This window comes from Anthonomus grandis, chromosome 4 (assembly GCF_022605725.1).
Source record: "Anthonomus grandis grandis chromosome 4, icAntGran1.3, whole genome shotgun sequence".
Taxonomy (NCBI): Eukaryota; Metazoa; Arthropoda; class Insecta; order Coleoptera; family Curculionidae; genus Anthonomus; species Anthonomus grandis.
In genome coordinates this window covers 1,407,532-1,428,644 of record NC_065549.1, presented here as the reverse complement: position 1 = coordinate 1,428,644, position 21,113 = coordinate 1,407,532, and the positions used below count along the sequence as shown (strand labels likewise).

The window sequence follows — 21,113 nt, the reverse complement described above, 5'->3', positions numbered from 1 at the left end:
CCTCCTATGATGTGACTTCCGACAAGGCACTGTAGCTCAAAGAGTTTTTCTCAAAGGCACTTACATCTTCAACAAATTTGTAGAATGATGTTTTCTGAATATTGATGTGTTTGTTTTATTGAGCTAGGTGTGGTAGTTTTTGAGATATTGCAATTTTTATGAAAGCATGACCCCCTATGAAAAGGCACTCTAAAAAAATGTCTGTTGAATACCAGAGCGTTCTCTATATGAGGTTAAAAAAAATTATAAAAATCTTGATATCTTTTGGCCAATAATTAAAATTGTACTGAAGTTTAGTGTATTGTAGCCTAAGATTTATGCAATTGTACAAAAGCGAATTTATGCGTGCAAAAAAAACAAAACCTGGTCATGCATTTTTTTTTACATTCTCGTACAATTTTTAAATGTAATTTCGGGGTGCAAAGTTAAACGAATTGTACGAGAATTTATTTATAAAAGTACAATAGCTTAAGTATGGTCAAAGTCTCAATAAGTTTTTGTACCAAAAAATACAATCGTTGCCTCAGGAAGTTCTTAGTCATGGACACGCGTTGATTCTAGTACAATTACAATATAAGACTTATGAAATTGTACTGCAATTAATGATCTATGTAATTGTACAAAAAAGAATCTATGCATTTTACAACTGTAAAAATTTCGTTATAATTAAAATCATATTGCAACATATGCGTTTCAAAAACTTCAAATTTGATTGCTTTTGGACCTTGGTTGACAGAAGTACCTCTAACTCAAAAAGTGTTTGAGGTACAAGAAAGATTCTTATACAAAAATATTGAATAAGAAATCATCTTTCTGTATCTAGAAGTCTTTTCAAAATATTTGTAATCAAGAACAGTGAAATTTTGCCAAGGAAATTGGCCAAATTAGATGCCTCGACCAAAACTGCCTTTACTACCTAAATACTTAACTCAGAATCACAGTTTTACCCTTAAATCTTTCCTTAGACTTTTCTGTATATTACTGTGAAAAAATTATGAAAATATTCCAATTTGTTCCTAAGTTATGGCCAAAAATGTCCACTAATGAATAAAAATGTTGATATTGAAAACACGTTTCAAATTCTTCAAATTTCTTGGTCCTTGGACCTTGGTTGACAAAAGTGCCTTTAACTCAGAGAGTTTTTGAGTTACAAGCATTGTTCATACATGAAAATATTCAGAAAAAAATACTCTTTCTCTAATTACAACACTATTTAAAATATTGCATCTTAAAAATGGTAAATTTTTGCTAAGAAGGTTGACCAAAAAAATGCCCTAAATAAAACTGTTGTTACTAGTCAAGTACTTGACTCACAATCACGTTTTTAACCTTAAATCCTTCCTTAGGGTCTTCTATATATTAATGTGGAAAAATTATGAAAATATGTTGAGTGGTTCCGAAGTTATGCCTAAAAATGTCCATTAATGAATAAAAATCTTGACGTTGTAAAATGCGTTTCAAATTCTTCAAATTTCTTGGTCCTTGGACCTTGGTTGACAAAAGTGCCTTTAACTCAGAGAGTTTTTGAGTTACAAGAATTGTTCATATATGAAAATATTGAGAAAGAAATGCTCTTTCTGTAACTAGAACAATTTTTAAAATATTACAACTTAAAAGTAGTGAAATTTTGCTAAAAAAATTGACCAAAAAAATGCCCTAATAAAAACTGTCATTACTACCCAAGTACTTAACTTAGAATCATGTTTTTACCTTTATATTATTCTTTAGAGTGTTTTTTATATAACTGTGAAAAAATTATGAAAATATGTTGAGTGGTTCCAAAGTTATGACCAAAAATGTCCATTAATGAATAAACATCTTGATGTTGTAAAATGCGTTTCAAATTCTTCAAATTTCTTGGTCCTTGGACCTTGATTGAGAAAAGTGCCTTTAACTCAGAGAGTTTTTGAGTTACAAGAATTGTTTATATATTAAAATATTCAGAAAGAAATACTCTTTCTCTAATTATAACACTATTTAAAATATTTCATCTTAAAAATGGTAAATTGTTGCTAAGAAGGTTGGCCAAAAAAATGCCTTAAATAAAACTATTATTACTACTCAAGTTCTTGACGCAGAATAATGTTTTTAACCTTAAATTTTTCCTTAAGGTCCTCTATATATTAATGTGAAAAAATTATGAAAATATGTTGAGTGGTTCCTAAGTTATGCCCAAAAATGTCCATTAATGAATAAAAATCTTGACGTTGTAAAATGCGTTTCAAATTCTTTAAATTTCTTGGTCCTTGGACCTTGGTTGACAAAAGTGCCTTTAACTCAGAGAGTTTTTGAGTTACAAGAATTGTTCATATATGAATATATTGAGAAAGAAATACTCTTTCTGTAACTAGAACAATTTTTAAAATATTACAACGTAAAAGTAGTGAAAATTTGTTAAGAAAGTTAACCAAAAAGATGCCTTGAATAAAACTATTATTACTACTCAAGTACTTGACTCACAATCACGTTTTTAACCTTAAATCCTTCCTTAGGGTCTTCTATATATTAATGTGGAAAAATTATGAAAATATGTTGAGTGGTTCCGAAGTTATGCCTAAAAATGTCCATTAATGAATAAAAATCTTGACGTTGTAAAATGCGTTTCAAATTCTTCAAATTTCTTGGTCCTTGGACCTTGGTTGACAAAAGTGCCTTTAACTCAGAGAGTTTTTGAGTTACAAGAATTGTTCATATATGAAAATATTGAGAAAGAAATGCTCTTTCTGTAACTAGAACAATTTTTAAAATATTACAACTTAAAAGTAGTGAAATTTTGCTAAAAAAATTGACCAAAAAAATGCCCTAATAAAAACTGTCATTACTACCCAAGTACTTAACTTAGAATCATGTTTTTACCTTTATATTATTCTTTAGAGTGTTTTTTATATAACTGTGAAAAAATTATGAAAATATGTTGAGTGGTTCCAAAGTTATGACCAAAAATGTCCATTAATGAATAAACATCTTGATGTTGTAAAATGCGTTTCAAATTCTTCAAATTTCTTGGTCCTTGGACCTTGATTGAGAAAAGTGCCTTTAACTCAGAGAGTTTTTGAGTTACAAGAATTGTTTATATATTAAAATATTCAGAAAGAAATACTCTTTCTCTAATTATAACACTATTTAAAATATTTCATCTTAAAAATGGTAAATTGTTGCTAAGAAGGTTGGCCAAAAAAATGCCTTAAATAAAACTATTATTACTACTCAAGTTCTTGACGCAGAATAATGTTTTTAACCTTAAATTTTTCCTTAAGGTCCTCTATATATTAATGTGAAAAAATTATGAAAATATGTTGAGTGGTTCCTAAGTTATGCCCAAAAATGTCCATTAATGAATAAAAATCTTGACGTTGTAAAATGCGTTTCAAATTCTTTAAATTTCTTGGTCCTTGGACCTTGGTTGACAAAAGTGCCTTTAACTCAGAGAGTTTTTGAGTTACAAGAATTGTTCATATATGAATATATTGAGAAAGAAATACTCTTTCTGTAACTAGAACAATTTTTAAAATATTACAACGTAAAAGTAGTGAAAATTTGTTAAGAAAGTTAACCAAAAAGATGCCTTGAATAAAACTATTATTACTACTCAAGTACTTGACTCACAATCACGTTTTTAACCTTAAATCCTTCCTTAAGGTCTTCTATATATTAATGTGAAAAAATTATGAAAATATGTTGAGTGGTTCCGAAGTTATGCCTAAAAATGTCCATTAATGAATAAAAATCTTGACGTTGTAAAATGCGTTTCAAATTCTTCAAATTTCTTGGTCCTTGGACCTTGGTTGACAAAAGTGCCTTTAACGCAGAGAGTTTTTGAGTTACAAGAATTGTTCATATATGAATATATTGAGAAAGAAATACTCTTTCTGTAACTAGAACAATTTTTAAAATATTACAACGTAAAAGTAGTGAGAATTTGCTAAGAAAGTTAACCAAAAAGATGCCTTGAATAAAACTATTATTACTACTCAAGTACTTGACTCACAATCACGTTTTTAACCTTAAATCCTTCCTTAAGGTCTTCTATATATTAATGTGAAAAAATTATGAAAATATGTTGAGTGGTTCCGAAGTTATGCCTAAAAATGTCCATTAATGAATAAAAATCTTGACGTTGTAAAATGCGTTTCAAATTCTTCAAATTTCTTGGTCCTTGGACCTTGGTTGACAAAAGTGCCTTTAACTCAGAGAGTTTTTGAGTTACAAGAATTGTTCATATATGAATATATTGAGAAAGAAATACTCTTTCTGTAACTAGAACAATTTTTAAAATATTACAACGTAAAAGTAGTGAAATTTTGCTAAGAAAGTTAACCAAAAAAATGCCCCAATAAAAACTGTCATTACTACCCAAGTACGTAACTTAGAATCATGTTTTTACCTTTATATCATTCTTTAGAGTGTTTTTTATATAACTGTGAAAAAATTATGAAAATATGTTGAGTGGTTCCAAAGTTATGACCAAAAATGTCCATTAATGAATAAACATCTTGATGTTGTAAAATGCGTTTCAAATTCTTCAAATTTCTTGGTTCTTGGACCTTGGTTGACAAAAGTGCCTTTAACTCAGAGAGTTTTTGAGTTACAAGAATTGTTTATATATGAAAATATTCAGAAAGAAATACTCTTTCTCTAATTACAACACTATTTAAAATATTTCATCTTAAAAATGGTAAATTTTTGCTAAGAAGGTTGGCCAAAAAAATGCCTTAAATAAAACTATTATTACTACTCAAGCACTTGACTCACAATCACGTTTTTAACCTTAAATCCTTCCTTAAGGTCTTCTATATATTAATGTGAAAAAATTATGAAAATATGTTGAGTGGTTCCTAAGTTATGCCCAAAAATGTCCACTAATAAATAAACATCTTGATATTGTACAATGTGTTTCAAATTCTTCAAATTTCGTGCTTCTTGAACCTTGGTTGACAAAAATGCCTTTAACTCGAAGAGCTTTTAAGTTACAAGAATTGTTCATATATGAAAATATTGAGAAAGAAATGCTCTTTCTATAACTAGAACAATTTTTAAAATATTACAACGTAAAAGTAGTGAAATTTTGCTATAAAAATTGGCCAAAAAAATGCCCCAATAAAAACTGTCATTACTACCCAAGTACTTAACTTAGAGTCATGTTCTTACCTTTATATCATTCCTCAGAGTGTTTTCTATATAACTGTGAAAAAATTATGAAAATATGTTGAGTGGTTACAAAGTTATGCCCAAAAATGTCCACTAATGATTAAATATCTTGATGTTGTAAAATACGTTTAAGATTCTTTAAATTTCTTGGTCCTTGGACCTTGTTTGACAAAAGTGCCTTTAACTCAGAGAGTTTTTGAGTTACAAGAATTGTTCATATATGAAAATATTCAGAAAGAAATACTCTTTTTCTAATTAGGACACTTCTTAAAATACTTTAATTTAAAAATAGTAAAATTTTGCTAACAAAGTTGGCCAAAAAAATGCCCTAAATAAAACTGTTGTTACTATTCAAGTACTTGACTCACAATCACGTTTTTAACCTTAAATCCTTCCTTAAGGTCTTCTATATATTAGTGTGAAAAAATTATGAAAATATGTTGAGTGGTTCCTAAGTTATGCCCAAAAATGTACACTAATAAGTAAAAACCTTGATGTTGTAATATGCGTTTCAAATTCTTCAAATTTCTTGGTCCTTGGACCTTGGTTGACAAAAATGCCTTTAACTCGAAGAGTTTTTGAGTTACAAGAATTGTTCATATATGAAAATATTGAGAAAGAAATGCTCTTTCTGTAACTAGAACAATTTTTAAAATATTACAACTTAAAAGTAGTGAAATTTTGCTATAAAAATTGGCCAAAAAAATGCCTCAATAAAAACTGTCAATACTACCCAAGTACTTAACTCAGAATCATGTTTTTAACTTTATATCATTCCTCAGAATGTTTTCTATATAACTGTGAAAAAATTATGAAAATATGTTGAGTGGTTCCAAAGTTATGACCAAAAATGTCCACTAATGAATAAACATCTTGATATTGTAATATGCGTTTCAAATTCTTCAAATTTCTTGGTTCTTGGACCTTGGTTGACAAAAGTGCCTTTAACTCAGAGAGTTTTTGAGTTACAAGAAACTTTCTAATATGAAAATATTGAGGAAGAAATACTCTTTCTTCAACTATCACTCTTTTAAAAATAGTCCAACTCAAATATAGTGAAATTTTGCTAAGAAAATTGGCCAATAAAAATGCCTCAGCAAAAACCGCCCTTACTCCCTAAATTCTTTACTAAAATCATTACTTAAAAAAAAGAAAACATATAGTTAATAATAACCCTGCTATATAAGAATAACAATTTGCATAAGCCATAATAGTTGACAGGGCAAAATGATTTACGATTATTAACAGAACTAATCCGATAACTCCTAAGCAATTTCCAAGAGCCATTCCGCCGTAGTAAAAGCTTTGTCTATGCATTATAAAAATGATTCCTCGTCTGAGTTATGGTCTGTTGATTTTTGCTACTGTCTCGTACAATTGATTTATTACGTTCGTTTTTCTTATGGACACATCTGGCGACTGCCGATGCAAGAAACTCAAGAAATGTTCGAATATTTTTAACACTAATATCGACGTTTTCTTTTAGCGAATAAGGCACTACAAAGACCGTTTCAAAAGGCAACAAGGGGCACATTTGTACCTGCCAGAGAGTTTCGTGACAGAGGGAGACGAGGGTCGGGAGGACGCCGGTCCATGGTTGGAATGGTCGGAACCGAGTCCCTGTTCCAGAACCTGCGGAGGAGGCGTCAGCACCCAATACAGACAGTGCCAGGACGGTTATATTTGCCGAGGGGCTTCCAGGAGGCATTTCTCTTGTAACACGCAGGTTAGTTTCATATTTATGTTCGAACGTCTAAAGTTAGATAACCTCCATTTTAAGTTTATGTTACCGCGGGCAGTCGGAAAGCACCAATAAAACAAATAAATTCCGACATATGCTGCAGTAATAAAACGTCTTAGAGTCGAAATGTAAACGTTGTAAATTTTCGCAACTATCTCTGCATGTAAACGGGAGCCGACAAAGCGAGGCTTAATTTATAGGGCGAATAAACGTTTATTAAAGTTTGATTGTCATGATGTTAATTTAATTCTATAGATGGCACATTGAACTTTTGAAAATGAACTCCTTAACTTTATAAATGCATATTCTGGCCAAGAAGTTTTTTGTTAATTATTTGGCAATACCGCGGTTCGATATGCTGTCAGTAGGCTCCTATGATAGTGAGTTATCTGTCATTTGTCAACCTGCATATATATAACCTTATAAAAAATGTAATTTAAAAAAACAATCATCAGGGGAGACTTAACCTTCTATTATACTTAAGTTAAATTACCCAAGTTAAATGAACCTACACAGGTCTTGTATTTGAGAGATAAAATTAAAGAGCTGTCTACACTTTCCAGTGCGAGGTACTTATCAATTATTTGGCAATACCGCAGTGCAATTTGCTGTGTATAAGTTTCTGTGACATGTGTCATCTGTTGCATTTATTAATTTACATTGACAAGAGCGCCTCTTACGTACAGCAGATTGAACCCTAGGCCTTTGAAAAATATAAGATATTTACTTAACAATTAGAGACAGATCATTTTTTTTCTTACAGGCACTCCTAGAATATGAATTCCATTATCTTGACTTTTTGTAAATGGATTTTAGTAATTTCTTCAAAAAACACTAAAAAAGTGTTCAGAGTAGTCTACAAATCAATAATTTCTAAATTACGCTTACTAAAACCCGAGATATTTGCTTATCAATAGGAGACAAATTATTTTGTTCCTTACAGGCACTCCTGGAATAAGAATTCCATTATCTTGGCTTTTTGTAAATGTATTTAAGTAATTTTTCCAAAAAAGATTAATAAAATCTTTACGAGTATTCTATAAATCAATAATTTCTAAATTTCGACTGTTAGAACCCAAGATATTCACTTATTTGTTTTTACAAATTTCAGAAGTCATTCCTAATTGTTTAACTCCTCAAATTTATAAATACATATTCTGGTTTGGCATCACTGCAAACCAGGATATTTCTCAACAATTATTTGGCAATACCGCGGTTCGTTATGCTGTCTATAAGATCCTGTAGTAATGAGTCCTTTGTCAAAAACATAACTGTCGGTTGTATTAGTACATCGAACTCTCACCTTAAAAAAAATTAATGAAGTTGGACTTAGCCTTGTATTATCATTCCCAAGTCTCTAGGAAATCCATAAATTATTTGTCAATACAGAGGTACAATTTGCTGTCTATAAATTCCTTTGACAGGTGTCATCTGTTTACATCAATCGTTTACGTTTATATATAATTTACATTGACAAGAACGCCACTTGTATACAGCAGATTGAACCTCAGGTCTTTGAAAAAAATTTGATCCATTTGACAATATCGCGGTCCAATATGCTGCTTACTTGTTTCTGTGATAGTTGCCATCCGTCAAATATCATAACTGTCATTTGTCAGCCTAGTTTAGTAAAAATTACTTATATACAGCATATTAAACCGTCATGTTTTAAAGAATAGCTCAGTTATTCCCAGATATCTAGCACCTGGAAATTTTTCGTTAGTTAATTGACAATATCGCAGTTCAATATGCTCTCTGAATTTTCATCAACTTTTCAATCAACCGACATTTGCACCTGCTTTAATTGATAAAGTTCCTAAGGCAGGTGTAAAAAAAATTAATTTGTCAATTTAAATTGATAGAACCACTTACAGACAGCACATTGAATCAAAATGCCATGCATGATTGCAATTTCTATGACAAGTTTCGTCTGTCATATGTCATTTGTCAACTTAAATTAATACAGAGACTTATAGACAGCACATCGAATGAAATGCCTTGATATTACCGTAGTGCAATAAGCTGCCCGCAAATGTCATTCGTAACAATTCCATATTTCCAAAACATATGAAAATTTATCGATGTCTTAACTGGCTACTGTCATCTTTTTATCATTTATTCCCTAATTAAATAAAATATTCATGTCATTCCCGGGTATTTTAGAAAATCTAGACAAAGGCTACTTATATACAGCACAATAAACCGCAGGATTTTGCGAAATATATTCATCGGCAACCTGGACTAATTTTAGAGAGAAATAGAATTTTCGGTGCATTTGACAATAATAATCCGATGTCTACTACTAGATGTAGGGATGTAGGTTTACAAAACACAATTATGAATTGCAAGGTATCACCTATCACTGGAAAGTGTTGAAGTTTAAAAGGTTGAAAAATGGCAGTTATAATTTATGACAGATAACCTATTATTACAGGAGCTTATAGACAGCATATCGTACCGCGATATGGACAAGTAATCGATAAAAAATGCTGGTCTGCCGTGATAGCAAACCAGAAGTTGTATTTAAGAAATTGAGGAGTTAAACACATGAAAATGACTTTTTTTAAGGTTCAAAGTGCTGTATATAATTGGCCATCTTGGACGTGTTAGTTGATAAATGCAACAGATGCATATGTCATGGAACCTTATAGACAGCCATTGCCGAATTTCCTAAGATACCTTGGAATGAGGGAATTATTTTTTACTACCAATATAATCTTTAAGTTGATTAATTTTTTTAACGTTGCGATTCAGCGTGCTATCTATTAGTCTCTTTATCGATACAATTATTGAATGACAGTCGCCAGCTGACACTATAGATAGCATATTGCACCTTGGAATTGTCAAGGCATTTTATTATATAAAATCTCTCTCATATTAAATTGACAAATGGCAGTTATGATTTTTGACAGACGACAATTGTCAACAGACGACAAACATGCACGGCAGTTGATTCAATGTGCTGTCTATAAATTCCTTTGACAGGTGTCATCTGTTGCATTTATCCATTTACCTTGACAAGAACGCCACTTATATACAGCAGATTGAACCCCAGGTCTTTGAAAAAAATTATGTGGTCATCCTGTGCTTTTATTTGAAAAAAAAGTGTTATAACAGGTGTCATCCTGCAAAATCATGTCATCATGCTACAAACTGTCATTTGGCAGCCTACTTCAACAGAAATTACTTAAAAACAGCATATTGAACTGACACGTCTTCTTATCTAGCACAGCGAACTTTTTGTTAATTGATTAACAATATTGAAGCGCAATATATTATCTATATTTTAATATGGCTATCAACCGACCTTCTTTATTTCATTGAAAAATACCTTAAAAGTTTTCTATCAAAAATTATTCATTTGATACACTTACAGACAGCACATTGAGTCAAATGCCGTGCATGATTATAATTTCTATGGCAACTGTCATGTGTCATATGTCATCTTTGTCAACTTAAATTGATAAAGAGACTTATAGCACATCAGGTTTTTACGCGTCATAATTCCAGTATTTCTTACTATCCATGGATTAGGGAATGAATATTCTATCATTCCAGGGTATCTTACGAAATCTAGGCAAGACTACAGCTTATATACAGCACATTGAACCGCAGGATTTCTACTGGCACCCTGAATTTGTATTTGAGAGAAAATTAGATATTTTTCAATATATTTGACAATACCTCGGTGCAATAAGTTCTCTACTACTAGATGTAGGCTTACAAGAGACAATTATGAATTCTCAAATGTCACCTGTCACTGGAAAGTATCGATATTGACAAATGACATTTTATAATTTGTGACAGAGAACCCATTGTCACAGGAGCTTACAGACAGCATATCGAATCATATTGCCAAATAATTAACGAAAAAATTCCTGGTCTACAGTGATGCTAAGCCAGAATATGTATTTATGAAATTGAGGAGTTAAACACCTGAAATTTGTAAAAACAACCTGGGATTCAAAGTGCTGTATACAACCAGCCTTTTTGGACGTGTCAAATGTACCAGATGTTATCTGTCATAGAATCTTATAGACAGCAATAGACGATTTTCCTAAGAAACCCTGGAATGACGGAATTATTTTTTTCTGCCAATATAATCTCAAGTTGATTTTTTTTTAATGTTGCATAATATTCAATGTGCTATCTATAAGTCTCTTTATAGATGAAATTATTGAATGAAAGTCGCCAGTTGACACTATAGATAGCATATTGCACCTTGGAATTGTCAAGGCATTTTATTATATAAAATCTCTCTCAAATTAAATTGACAAATGGCAGTTATGACTTTTGACAGACGACAATTGTCAACAGACGACAACATGTACAGCAGTTGAATCAATGTGTTGTCTATAAATTCCTTTGACAGGTGTCATCTATTGCATTTATCCATATACCTTGACAAGAACGCCACTTATATACAGCAGATTGAACCCCAGGTCTTTGAAACAAATTATGTGGTCATCCTGTGCTTTTATTTGAAAAAAAAGTGTTATAACAGGTGTCATCCCTCAAAAATCTCCTACAAACTGTCATTTGGCAGGCTACTTCAACAGAAATTACTTAAAAACAGCATATTGAACTGACACGTCTTCTTATCTAGCACAGCGAACTTTTCGTTAATTGATTAACAATATTAAAGCGCAATTTGTTATCTATATTTTAATATGGCTTTCAACCGCCCTTCTTTATTTCATTGAAAAATACCTTAAAAGTTTTCTATTAAAAATTATTCATTTGATACACTTACAGACAGCACATTGAGTCAAATGCCGTGCATGATTATAATTTCTATGGCAACTGTCATGTGTCATATGTCATCTTTGTCAACTTAAATTGATAAAGAGACTTATAGCACATCAGGTTTTTACGCGTCATAATTCCAGTATTTCTTACTATCCATGGATAAGGGAATGAATATTCTATCATTCCCGGGTATCTTACGAAATCTAGGCAAGACTACAGCTTATATACAGCACATTGAACCGCAGGATTTCTACTGGCACCCTGAATTTGTATTTGAGAGAAAATTAGATATTTTTCAATATATTTGACAATACCTCGGTGCAATAAGTTCTCTACTACTAGATGTAGGCTTACAAGAGACAATTATGAATTCTCAAATGTCACCTGTCACTGGAAAGTATCGATATTGACAAATGACATTTTATAATTTGTGACAGAGAACCCATTGTCACAGGAGCTTACAGACAGCATATCGAATCATATTGCCAAATAATTAACGAAAAAATTCCTGGTCTACAGTGATGCTAAGCCAGAATATGTATTTATGAAATTGAGGAGTTAAACACCTGAAATTTGTAAAAACAACCTGGGATTCAAAGTGCTGTATACAACCAGCCTTTTTGGACGTGTCAAATGTACCAGATGTTATCTGTCATAGAATCTTATAGACAGCAATAGACGATTTTCCTAAGAAACCCTGGAATGACGGAATTATTTTTTTCTGCCAATATAATCTCAAGTTGATTTTTTTTTAATGTTGCATAATATTCAATGTGCTATCTATAAGTCTCTTTATAGATGAAATTATTGAATGAAAGTCGCCAGTTGACACTATAGATAGCATATTGCACCTTGGAATTGTCAAGGCATTTTATTATATAAAATCTCTCTCAAATTAAATTGACAAATGGCAGTTATGACTTTTGACAGACGACAATTGTCAACAGACGACAACATGTACAGCAGTTGAATCAATGTGTTGTCTATAAATTCCTTTGACAGGTGTCATCTATTGCATTTATCCATATACCTTGACAAGAACGCCACTTATATACAGCAGATTGAACCCCAGGTCTTTGAAACAAATTATGTGGTCATCCTGTGCTTTTATTTGAAAAAAAAGTGTTATAACAGGTGTCATCCCTCAAAAATCTCCTACAAACTGTCATTTGGCAGGCTACTTCAACAGAAATTACTTAAAAACAGCATATTGAACTGACACGTCTTCTTATCTAGCACAGCGAACTTTTCGTTAATTGATTAACAATATTAAAGCGCAATTTGTTATCTATATTTTAATATGGCTTTCAACCGCCCTTCTTTATTTCATTGAAAAATACCTTAAAAGTTTTCTATTAAAAATTATTCATTTGATACACTTACAGACAGCACATTGAGTCAAATGCCGTGCATGATTATAATTTCTATGGCAACTGTCATGTGTCATATGTCATCTTTGTCAACTTAAATTGATAAAGAGACTTATAGCACATCAGGTTTTTACGCGTCATAATTCCAGTATTTCTTACTATCCATGGATAAGGGAATGAATATTCTATCATTCCCGGGTATCTTACGAAATCTAGGCAAGACTACAGCTTATATACAGCACATTGAACCGCAGGATTTCTACTGGCAACCTGAACTTGTATTTGAGAGAAAAATAGATATTTTTCAATATATTTGACAATACCGCGGTGCAATAAGTTGTCTACTACTAGATATAGGCTTACAAGAGACAATTATGAATTCTCAAATGTCACCTGTCACTGGAAAGTATTGATATTGACAAATGACATTTTATAATTTGTGACAGATAGCCCATTGTCACAGGAGCTTACAGACAGCATATCGAATCATATTGCCAAATAATTAATGAAAAAATTCCTGGTCTATAGTGATGCTAAGCCAGAATATGTATTTATAAAATTGACGAATTAAACACTTGGAAATAACTTCTGAAATTTGTAAAAAACAACCTGGGGTTCAACGTGCTGTATACAACCAGCCTTTTTGGACGTGTCAAATGTACCAGATGTTATCTGTCATAGAATCTTATAGACAGCAATAGACGATTTTCCTAAGACACCCTGGAATGACGGAATTATTTTTTTCTGCCAATATAAGCTCAAGCTAATTAATATTGTGATTCAATGTGCTATCTATAAGTTTATTCATAGATGCAATTGTCAAACGTCAGTTGCCGGCTGACACTACAGACAGCATATTGCACTTTATTGGATGATTGGGATTGTCAAGGCATTTCATTATACTGTCTTTAAATCTCTCTATCAAATTAAATTGACAAATGACAGTTATGATTTTTGATAGACGCGACTATCGTCGTAAAAACTTATAATTGCATATCTCGAACATGCACAGCATTTGATTCTGTAAGTCGTTCTATCAATTAAATGAATGCTTATTAAATTTTAATATGGCTGTTAACTTAAATTGCACATTATTTTTGACAAACCCAGACCAATTTAACTTGGTATGAATTAAAAAAAAAACAAGTTTTATCATTCTGAGTTGAATCTTCTTTGACAGGTGTAATCTGTCAAAAATCATTAATTTGACAATATAAATTGTTGGAACGACTTACAGACAGCACATTGAATAAAATGCCGTGCATGTTTGGAATATGCAATGTATGTTTCCATGACAGGTGTCATCTGTTAAAAATCATAACTGTCATTTGTCAACCTAAATAGTACAGAGACTTATATACAGCCCACCGAATGAAATACCTTGAAAATACCATAGTGCAATATTATAATTATTATAGACAGCATATATTACTGGCTACTTTCCAGGAACGTAATCGCTAACAAAGTTGCTCTAATTTATCGCGAATATTCCCGGTTTTTAAGTGATTCCCAATAATTAATTCGCGTATTATTCAGAGTTTGTTTGAAGAAAGTCAAAAATCCCAGTGGCGATTTACAGCCGCACACGCCAAGAAAAATATACTAAATATCAAATTCTTCGCGTATAAATCATTTAATATGTTATTTTTAACGTTGTTTTAATAGACTTTCGTTTTTGCAGTGCCGATCATAATCATTAAATCGGGGATTATGTGGGTCGATCTGTTAATAACACGTTTTTTTGTTGCTATAAGCAAATGGTACTTTTTTCATAATAGAACCTAAAGATAAAAAAAAAATCAGTAAAATTACACTTTGGCACCGAATAATAATAATAATACTAAGAATTTCCTTAATTTGGTTTAAATAACGTGCGTAATAAAATTTACGAGTTTCGGGAGCCATTAACACTTAAAACGGGGCGATTTGCTTCAGTAGAAGCAAACAATTTTGTTTATTTAAATTTTATTATAAATAAACGTTCTTAAAAATTCTTTAATTACAGTCTCTAGATGGCGCATATATCAAATATAGCCGCTTCGTTACTATCCCATTAATATTTCTTAACTAATGACATGTGAACGTCATTAACATTTAGAGACTCACGATATCCGTTAAATTACGTTTATGATAATGATCCTCTAAATTTCCCAGTTGGGACACGCCTCAGTAAGATCTTAATCGGGCACATTTTGTAATAAAAATAGTCTCATTAGGAGATTGTTGTTTCACGAACTTCTATAACGATTAATTTAAAGACTGTAACGGTTAAAAGGAGTTAGGCAACGTGTAACGAGTTGTCATTTGTCAAACATCACAACTGTCATTTGGCACTCTATATATTCTTTGGCACAGTATGTTGTCTGTACTTTCACATGACAGCTGTCACTTGTCAACTTACTTTGATAGAAGTAGGCTTGCCAATGCCCCCTTATCACCAAATATCCCTAATAAAGTTCTCTTTTCCAGGATTGTCCGGATACAGGGGACTTCCGGGCCCAGCAATGTTCCGAGTATGACGAGGTTGCATTTGAAAACGAAAAATATCAGTAATCCTTTAATATTTTGGGTCTGTTTTATATGAAAAATAAATTTGATAATTTTTAGGTGGATTCCGTATACAAAAGGGCCGAACCCCTGTGAACTGAACTGTATGCCCAAGGGGCAAAGGTTCTACTACAGACATGCCCCACAAGTTATCGACGGAACGAGATGTACCGACGACAAACTGGACGTTTGTGTGAACGGAAAATGTCAGGTTGGTATAGGATTTTTTTCTTTTTCATTAAATTACACGATTTAGTTATTTTTTTTAGCCAGTAGGTTGCAATATGATGTTGGGATCCAATCTAACAGAAGACGAGTGTCGTATCTGTGGCGGCGACGGGAGCACCTGTAACACCATAAGAAATACTCTGGATTTGAATGATCTTCAAATGAAACAAGGTAACATTTATCGTATATTCACAGCTCCATTACAGTGATGACGTCATTGCCTGTCAACTTATAAATGCGCCCATTTCTATATTGAAATTTGATACTGACAGATGCCAAAACTGTTCATTGAATTATTGATTTTGGGTGCTTATGTTAAGAATAATTTATTTCAATATAATTAATAATTCTTTTGATATTTTTAATTCAGATTCACGTTGCTACTCTAGCGATGACGTCACTGCCACTCGATTTATAGTTCGCGCATCTCTAAATTGACATTTGATACTGACAGATGTCAAAACTGTTCATCGAATAAATGATTTTTGTGTATTTCAGTTTTAAATGTTTATAACTGACTATAATTAGTTATTATTTTGATATTTAGATTTTTTTAAATTCACATTAATGAAGACTTCAGTGCTACTCGATGTACAGTTCGTCTATTCCTACAGATATTTGACACTGACAGATGTCAAATATATCAAAACTGTTCATCGAATGAATTATTTTTGTGTATTTAGATTATACATTTTAATATTTAAATATAATTAATGATTCTTTAATTTCACATTAATGCATGCACGGCTCCTCTCTAGCGACGACTTCACTGCTACTCGATGTTCAGTTCGTCTATTCCTATACAGATATTTGACACTGACAGATGTCAAATATATCAAAACTGTTCATCGAATGAATGATTTTTGCGTATTTAGATTATACATTTTAATATTTAAATATAATTAATGATTCTTTAACTTCACATTAATGCATTCACGGCTCCTCTCTAGCGATGATGTCACAGTCCCTCGATTTATAGTTTGAACATAACTAAATTGACATTTAACATTAACAGATTTCAAATATGTCAAAACTGTTCATCAGATAAATTTTATTTTTTTACTTATAAACATTTATATTTAAATATAATGCTTGTGTTATTTTGAATTCGCATTATAATGCATTTACGACTCTACTCCAAATTAATTATCTTTTGTTATTTTCAATTCATTAAATTTATATTAATGCATTCACGGCTCTACTCTGGCGATGACGTCACTGCCATTCGATTTATGGTTCGCCCTTTCCTATATTGACATCCGATACTGATAGATGTCAACTCTGTTCATTGAATGAATGATTTTTGTGTATTTAGGTTATAAATGTTTATATTTAAATATAATTAGTAATTATTTTTTTATTTTAAATTCTTTATTAGGGCATTTTACGGCTCTACTACGGCGATTCCGTCACTGCCATATTGACGTTTCACATCTGTCATATTTGACAGGTGTCAATGTTAAATGTATTAAAACTGTTCCTTTGAATGTTTTTTTTGTATTTTTATTTTATAAATGTTTAAATTTTAATATCATTTATGATAATTTTGTTATTTTTAAGGATACAATGATATTCTGTTAATTCCTGCTGGGGCTACGAATATTGCCGTTGAAGAGGTAGCGCCATCAAACAATTACTTAGGTAAGTTCTTTGTGTTTTTTTTTTTAATAAAAATAAATTACGTTCATTTACGTTGTTCACGCTTAAAATTTCCGATAAAAAGCGAAAATATTTAAACTAATAGGATACATTCTAAAATACCAAATTCCTCTGTTAACACTTGGGTTAGGACACTGTTGCCACAATCAATAAAAATCTTGAAAAACCTTTTACAGGTTAAATGTAATTATCAAGAATTTTAGTTGGGTTGGCAACGTCGCAAATTTTTTTCACCCGAGTTCCGAGAACTTTGTGAATATTTGTGTAAATTATAGATAAGTAAATTAAAGGAATTATGTATGATTCCTGTCTGTGCAATCTATTTAAAACTAAATTAATTAAACCACAATTTATTATTTTACCGGTAAGTTTGCTGAAGTTAGGTTAGGTTATGGACATTTGTTAGCGTTAGTACAGTGCACCAAGAGAGAACATATTTTAGTGTCACTGCACTCACTGCTACAGAGAAACTTATTAATAACTATACTCCTGAAGATGTTCACATTATTAACGAAACAGCTGCCAAATACTTAATAAAATAGTAAAATCAGTATACATAACCTAAAACTGCATACTTTAACCCCAATGTTAGATTAAAATTCCCTTATAAAAATATCTTCTTTTACAGCTGTAAGAAACACATCCGGTTATTATTACTTGAACGGTAACTGGCGAATCGATTTTCCTCGTTCCATTGAGTTTGCCGGCAGTAAGTTCCATTACGAGAGGTTCCCACAGGAGTTCGCTGCCCCAGATAAAATTTACACTCTGGGGCCTATCGATGAACCACTTTTCATTGTTGTAAGTAACTACCAATTATTTTATAATAGATATACTAGAAGGGCTATAATTTGGACACCCAGTATCTTAAAAACTGTTTGTACTGTACATATACTTATTAAATTCTTGGTATATAAAACATAGACATCCTATATAGATAAAACATTCCGCTATATTGTAATATATTTTCCTTGAAAATTCTCTCTGCAATCACAAGGGATTCTTTTGTAGGCAAGAGCAGACAAGTTTTATTTTCATGCTTAGAATCAATCATTATAAATTGAGTATCTTTAAAGCACAAGAAATCTATTCGGACTTAGTCTTTTGTGCATAAATGTATCAATTTTTGCTCCTTTCTAACATTTTGAATTGAATTTAAAGCACTTGTTTCCCATACAATCTTTGGCATAGATTAAAAAAAAAGAACTTAACTTCTGAGGCACTCCCTGAGTTGAAGCCATGCTGAGCAGAGCTTAGTAATTTAAATTTAGTACCGAAAGAGGATAGAGAATTTTTAATGTATAATTCTAACATTTTTGAGATACTAGATAGTAAATTTATTGCTCTATAATTATCTTATTCATTACTGTTGCCGTTCTTATAAAAAACATTAAATTTAGCCACTTGTCAAGAAAAATTACCCTCTGTAGACACAAATTTATAATAAAACTTTAAAAGATTGCATCAAACCTTGCAGTATTTAAACACTTTAAAAGGTCTATCAAAGACACCAACTGGTGGTATAAAAAATAATTCTGCCTCAAAGGTAACCATGCAACTAAATTGGAAAGGCACATTTGCAAAATGATATCTTCTGACATTGTAATCGTCTGAAATATTTCCACATTTTTTGCCACATGGTTTTTGACTTACTACAGGCCTAAAGAGTCCTTTAGTAAGGACTTTAGTAATTTCCTAAAGAGTCCCATCATTCTGCTCCCTTAAATGAACTCTTAATTTTTCCCTATAAATACCCGTTAAAGTATTACAAATTTCTTTATAGCTCTGCAAATTTCATTATAGAGAGACACCACTTCTCTTTGCCCATTAAATTTGGGATTTGAATTATGTGTCTTCTTCTATCTTAACCTTTGTTCCTCTAATAATAAAAAAACAATTAAGAGCAGCATTTGAGCATGTTTGTGAATATACAGATTCCCATGTTTCATTTTCTAGAAATGCCTAATGAAAAATCTGTATAAATTGAGTTAACTTGTTTATAATCCTCCAAGGCATTGATGAGCCTATCAAAAGAACTAGCGATGCAAAAGAACAAAGGGTAGGTTATAGGTCAGTTATTCTCCATTTATTTGAAAACTATGAATTTCAGAGAAAACTCATAAGACCCTTTTTTAACGGAATTTCATTTCCTTTCATCTGATGCACGTTATGCATTTCAACTAGGTATAAAGCAAATAATATTTTTATGCAAAAGAACTAGGGGTACATACTGGTTCAGTTTTTCTCCATTTATTTGAAAACTATGCATTTTAGAAAAAAAACTTATAAGCTCTTTTTTCAAGGAAATGTAATTTCTTTTCATCTGATATGCATTACAACCCTCAATACTTTTTAAAACTCAAGAAACAAGACGAAGAAGTGATATCTTTAAGCAAAAAGTGTAGCTTGGTTCAGTTCTCATTAGTTTTTTAAAAAACTATGACATTTTCAAGAAAACACTTGAAACTTTTTTGAGGAGAATTCACTGCCCTGTAATAAGATATGCATTTCAACTAGGAATAAAGCAAATTATATTTTTATGCAAAAAAAACTAGGGGTATGTACTGGTTTAATTTGTCTCCATTGATTTAAAAATTATGCATTTCAGATGTTTTATAAATAAAAGATTTCCGAAAATACTGCCTCAATTTCTCTGTAGCTTTATTTGTTATGGTATGACGTTTCGTCTTAGATTTGAGACTTCTTCAGACCTCAAAAAAACTATATCCTTGACCTTAAACCTTCACTCCATAAGAATTTTAGAAAAAAACTCATCAAGACCCTTTTGCAAGGGAATGTAGTTTCCTTTCATCTGATATTTTTAGTTTTCAAATTTTCTTTTGTCTTCAGTTCCATAGTTAAATGTCTTGATAATTTTTTACCCGTTTTACCCTTTTTTCTAGGTAGAGGTATTAATTTTCTTGAAATTCGAAATACTATTTAAGGGTTGACCTTCCTTTTCTTCTTGAATAATTGAACTACTCATGATATATATCAACGATAAACACAAAATAGATACACAATAATTCCTGATACTATGCTGAAAGGACGACAGTACAGTCCTACTTACATACTGCCGTCGTAAGAAAGAGAGCCGTATCTGCATTTTTTTTTTTTAATTTGGTTAAAACTATAATATGGGTATTTGAGGCATGAGGAATCGATTGATGTATCTTAAAAACGCGTATCTGCATCGCAAGTTTGCTTAAATGTACATACGATTAGTACAAAATGACGTAATTTTCCGATTTCATAACTTAAACAACCCTAACTAGCAAATGTTGCTTACATTCCCGTATCTAAAACTTTTACCTTTTTACTTTACAGTTAACGTAAATATATATTAGACATTTGTAGCTTAGAAAGATGTAACGCGGATTACTAGTTTAAAAAACCGCAACTGCATTGGCGCAAAACAGTTACGGCTTTTTATGCTACAGTTCCGTATTTAAATTTACCAGTGATAGGATAATTTGGATAATTTAGTATTAATTTTAATTTGACCACCGAGCTGTGCAGATATATGTACATACGTTGTCTCCAATCATAATAATAATAGAAAAACCACGTGCAGCAATCAGCTTTCGATATATGTTACCTATACATATATCTAGATTTTTTTGTGTTATTTGGAAAAAAATTCAAAGTTTTTGTGCCAGTTTGTTTTAAAA

General features: G+C 31.4%; 1 protein-coding gene across 5 annotated transcripts in view; it reads left to right on the top strand.

Annotated features, from left to right (window-relative positions):
* Positions 1 to 21,113, top strand: part of LOC126734775 (papilin) — a 208,161-nt gene that overhangs the window by 109,701 nt on the left and 77,347 nt on the right. For all 5 annotated transcript variants that reach the window (XM_050438500.1, XM_050438498.1, XM_050438499.1 and 2 more), the window contains exons 3-8: positions 6,635 to 6,874; positions 15,478 to 15,557; positions 15,616 to 15,766; positions 15,825 to 15,954; positions 17,344 to 17,424; positions 18,071 to 18,243. In XM_050438500.1, the coding sequence (XP_050294457.1) occupies positions 6,635 to 6,874; positions 15,478 to 15,557; positions 15,616 to 15,766; positions 15,825 to 15,954; positions 17,344 to 17,424; positions 18,071 to 18,243 (855 nt within the window). The remainder of the gene's footprint in view (positions 1 to 6,634; positions 6,875 to 15,477; positions 15,558 to 15,615; positions 15,767 to 15,824; positions 15,955 to 17,343; positions 17,425 to 18,070; positions 18,244 to 21,113) is intronic.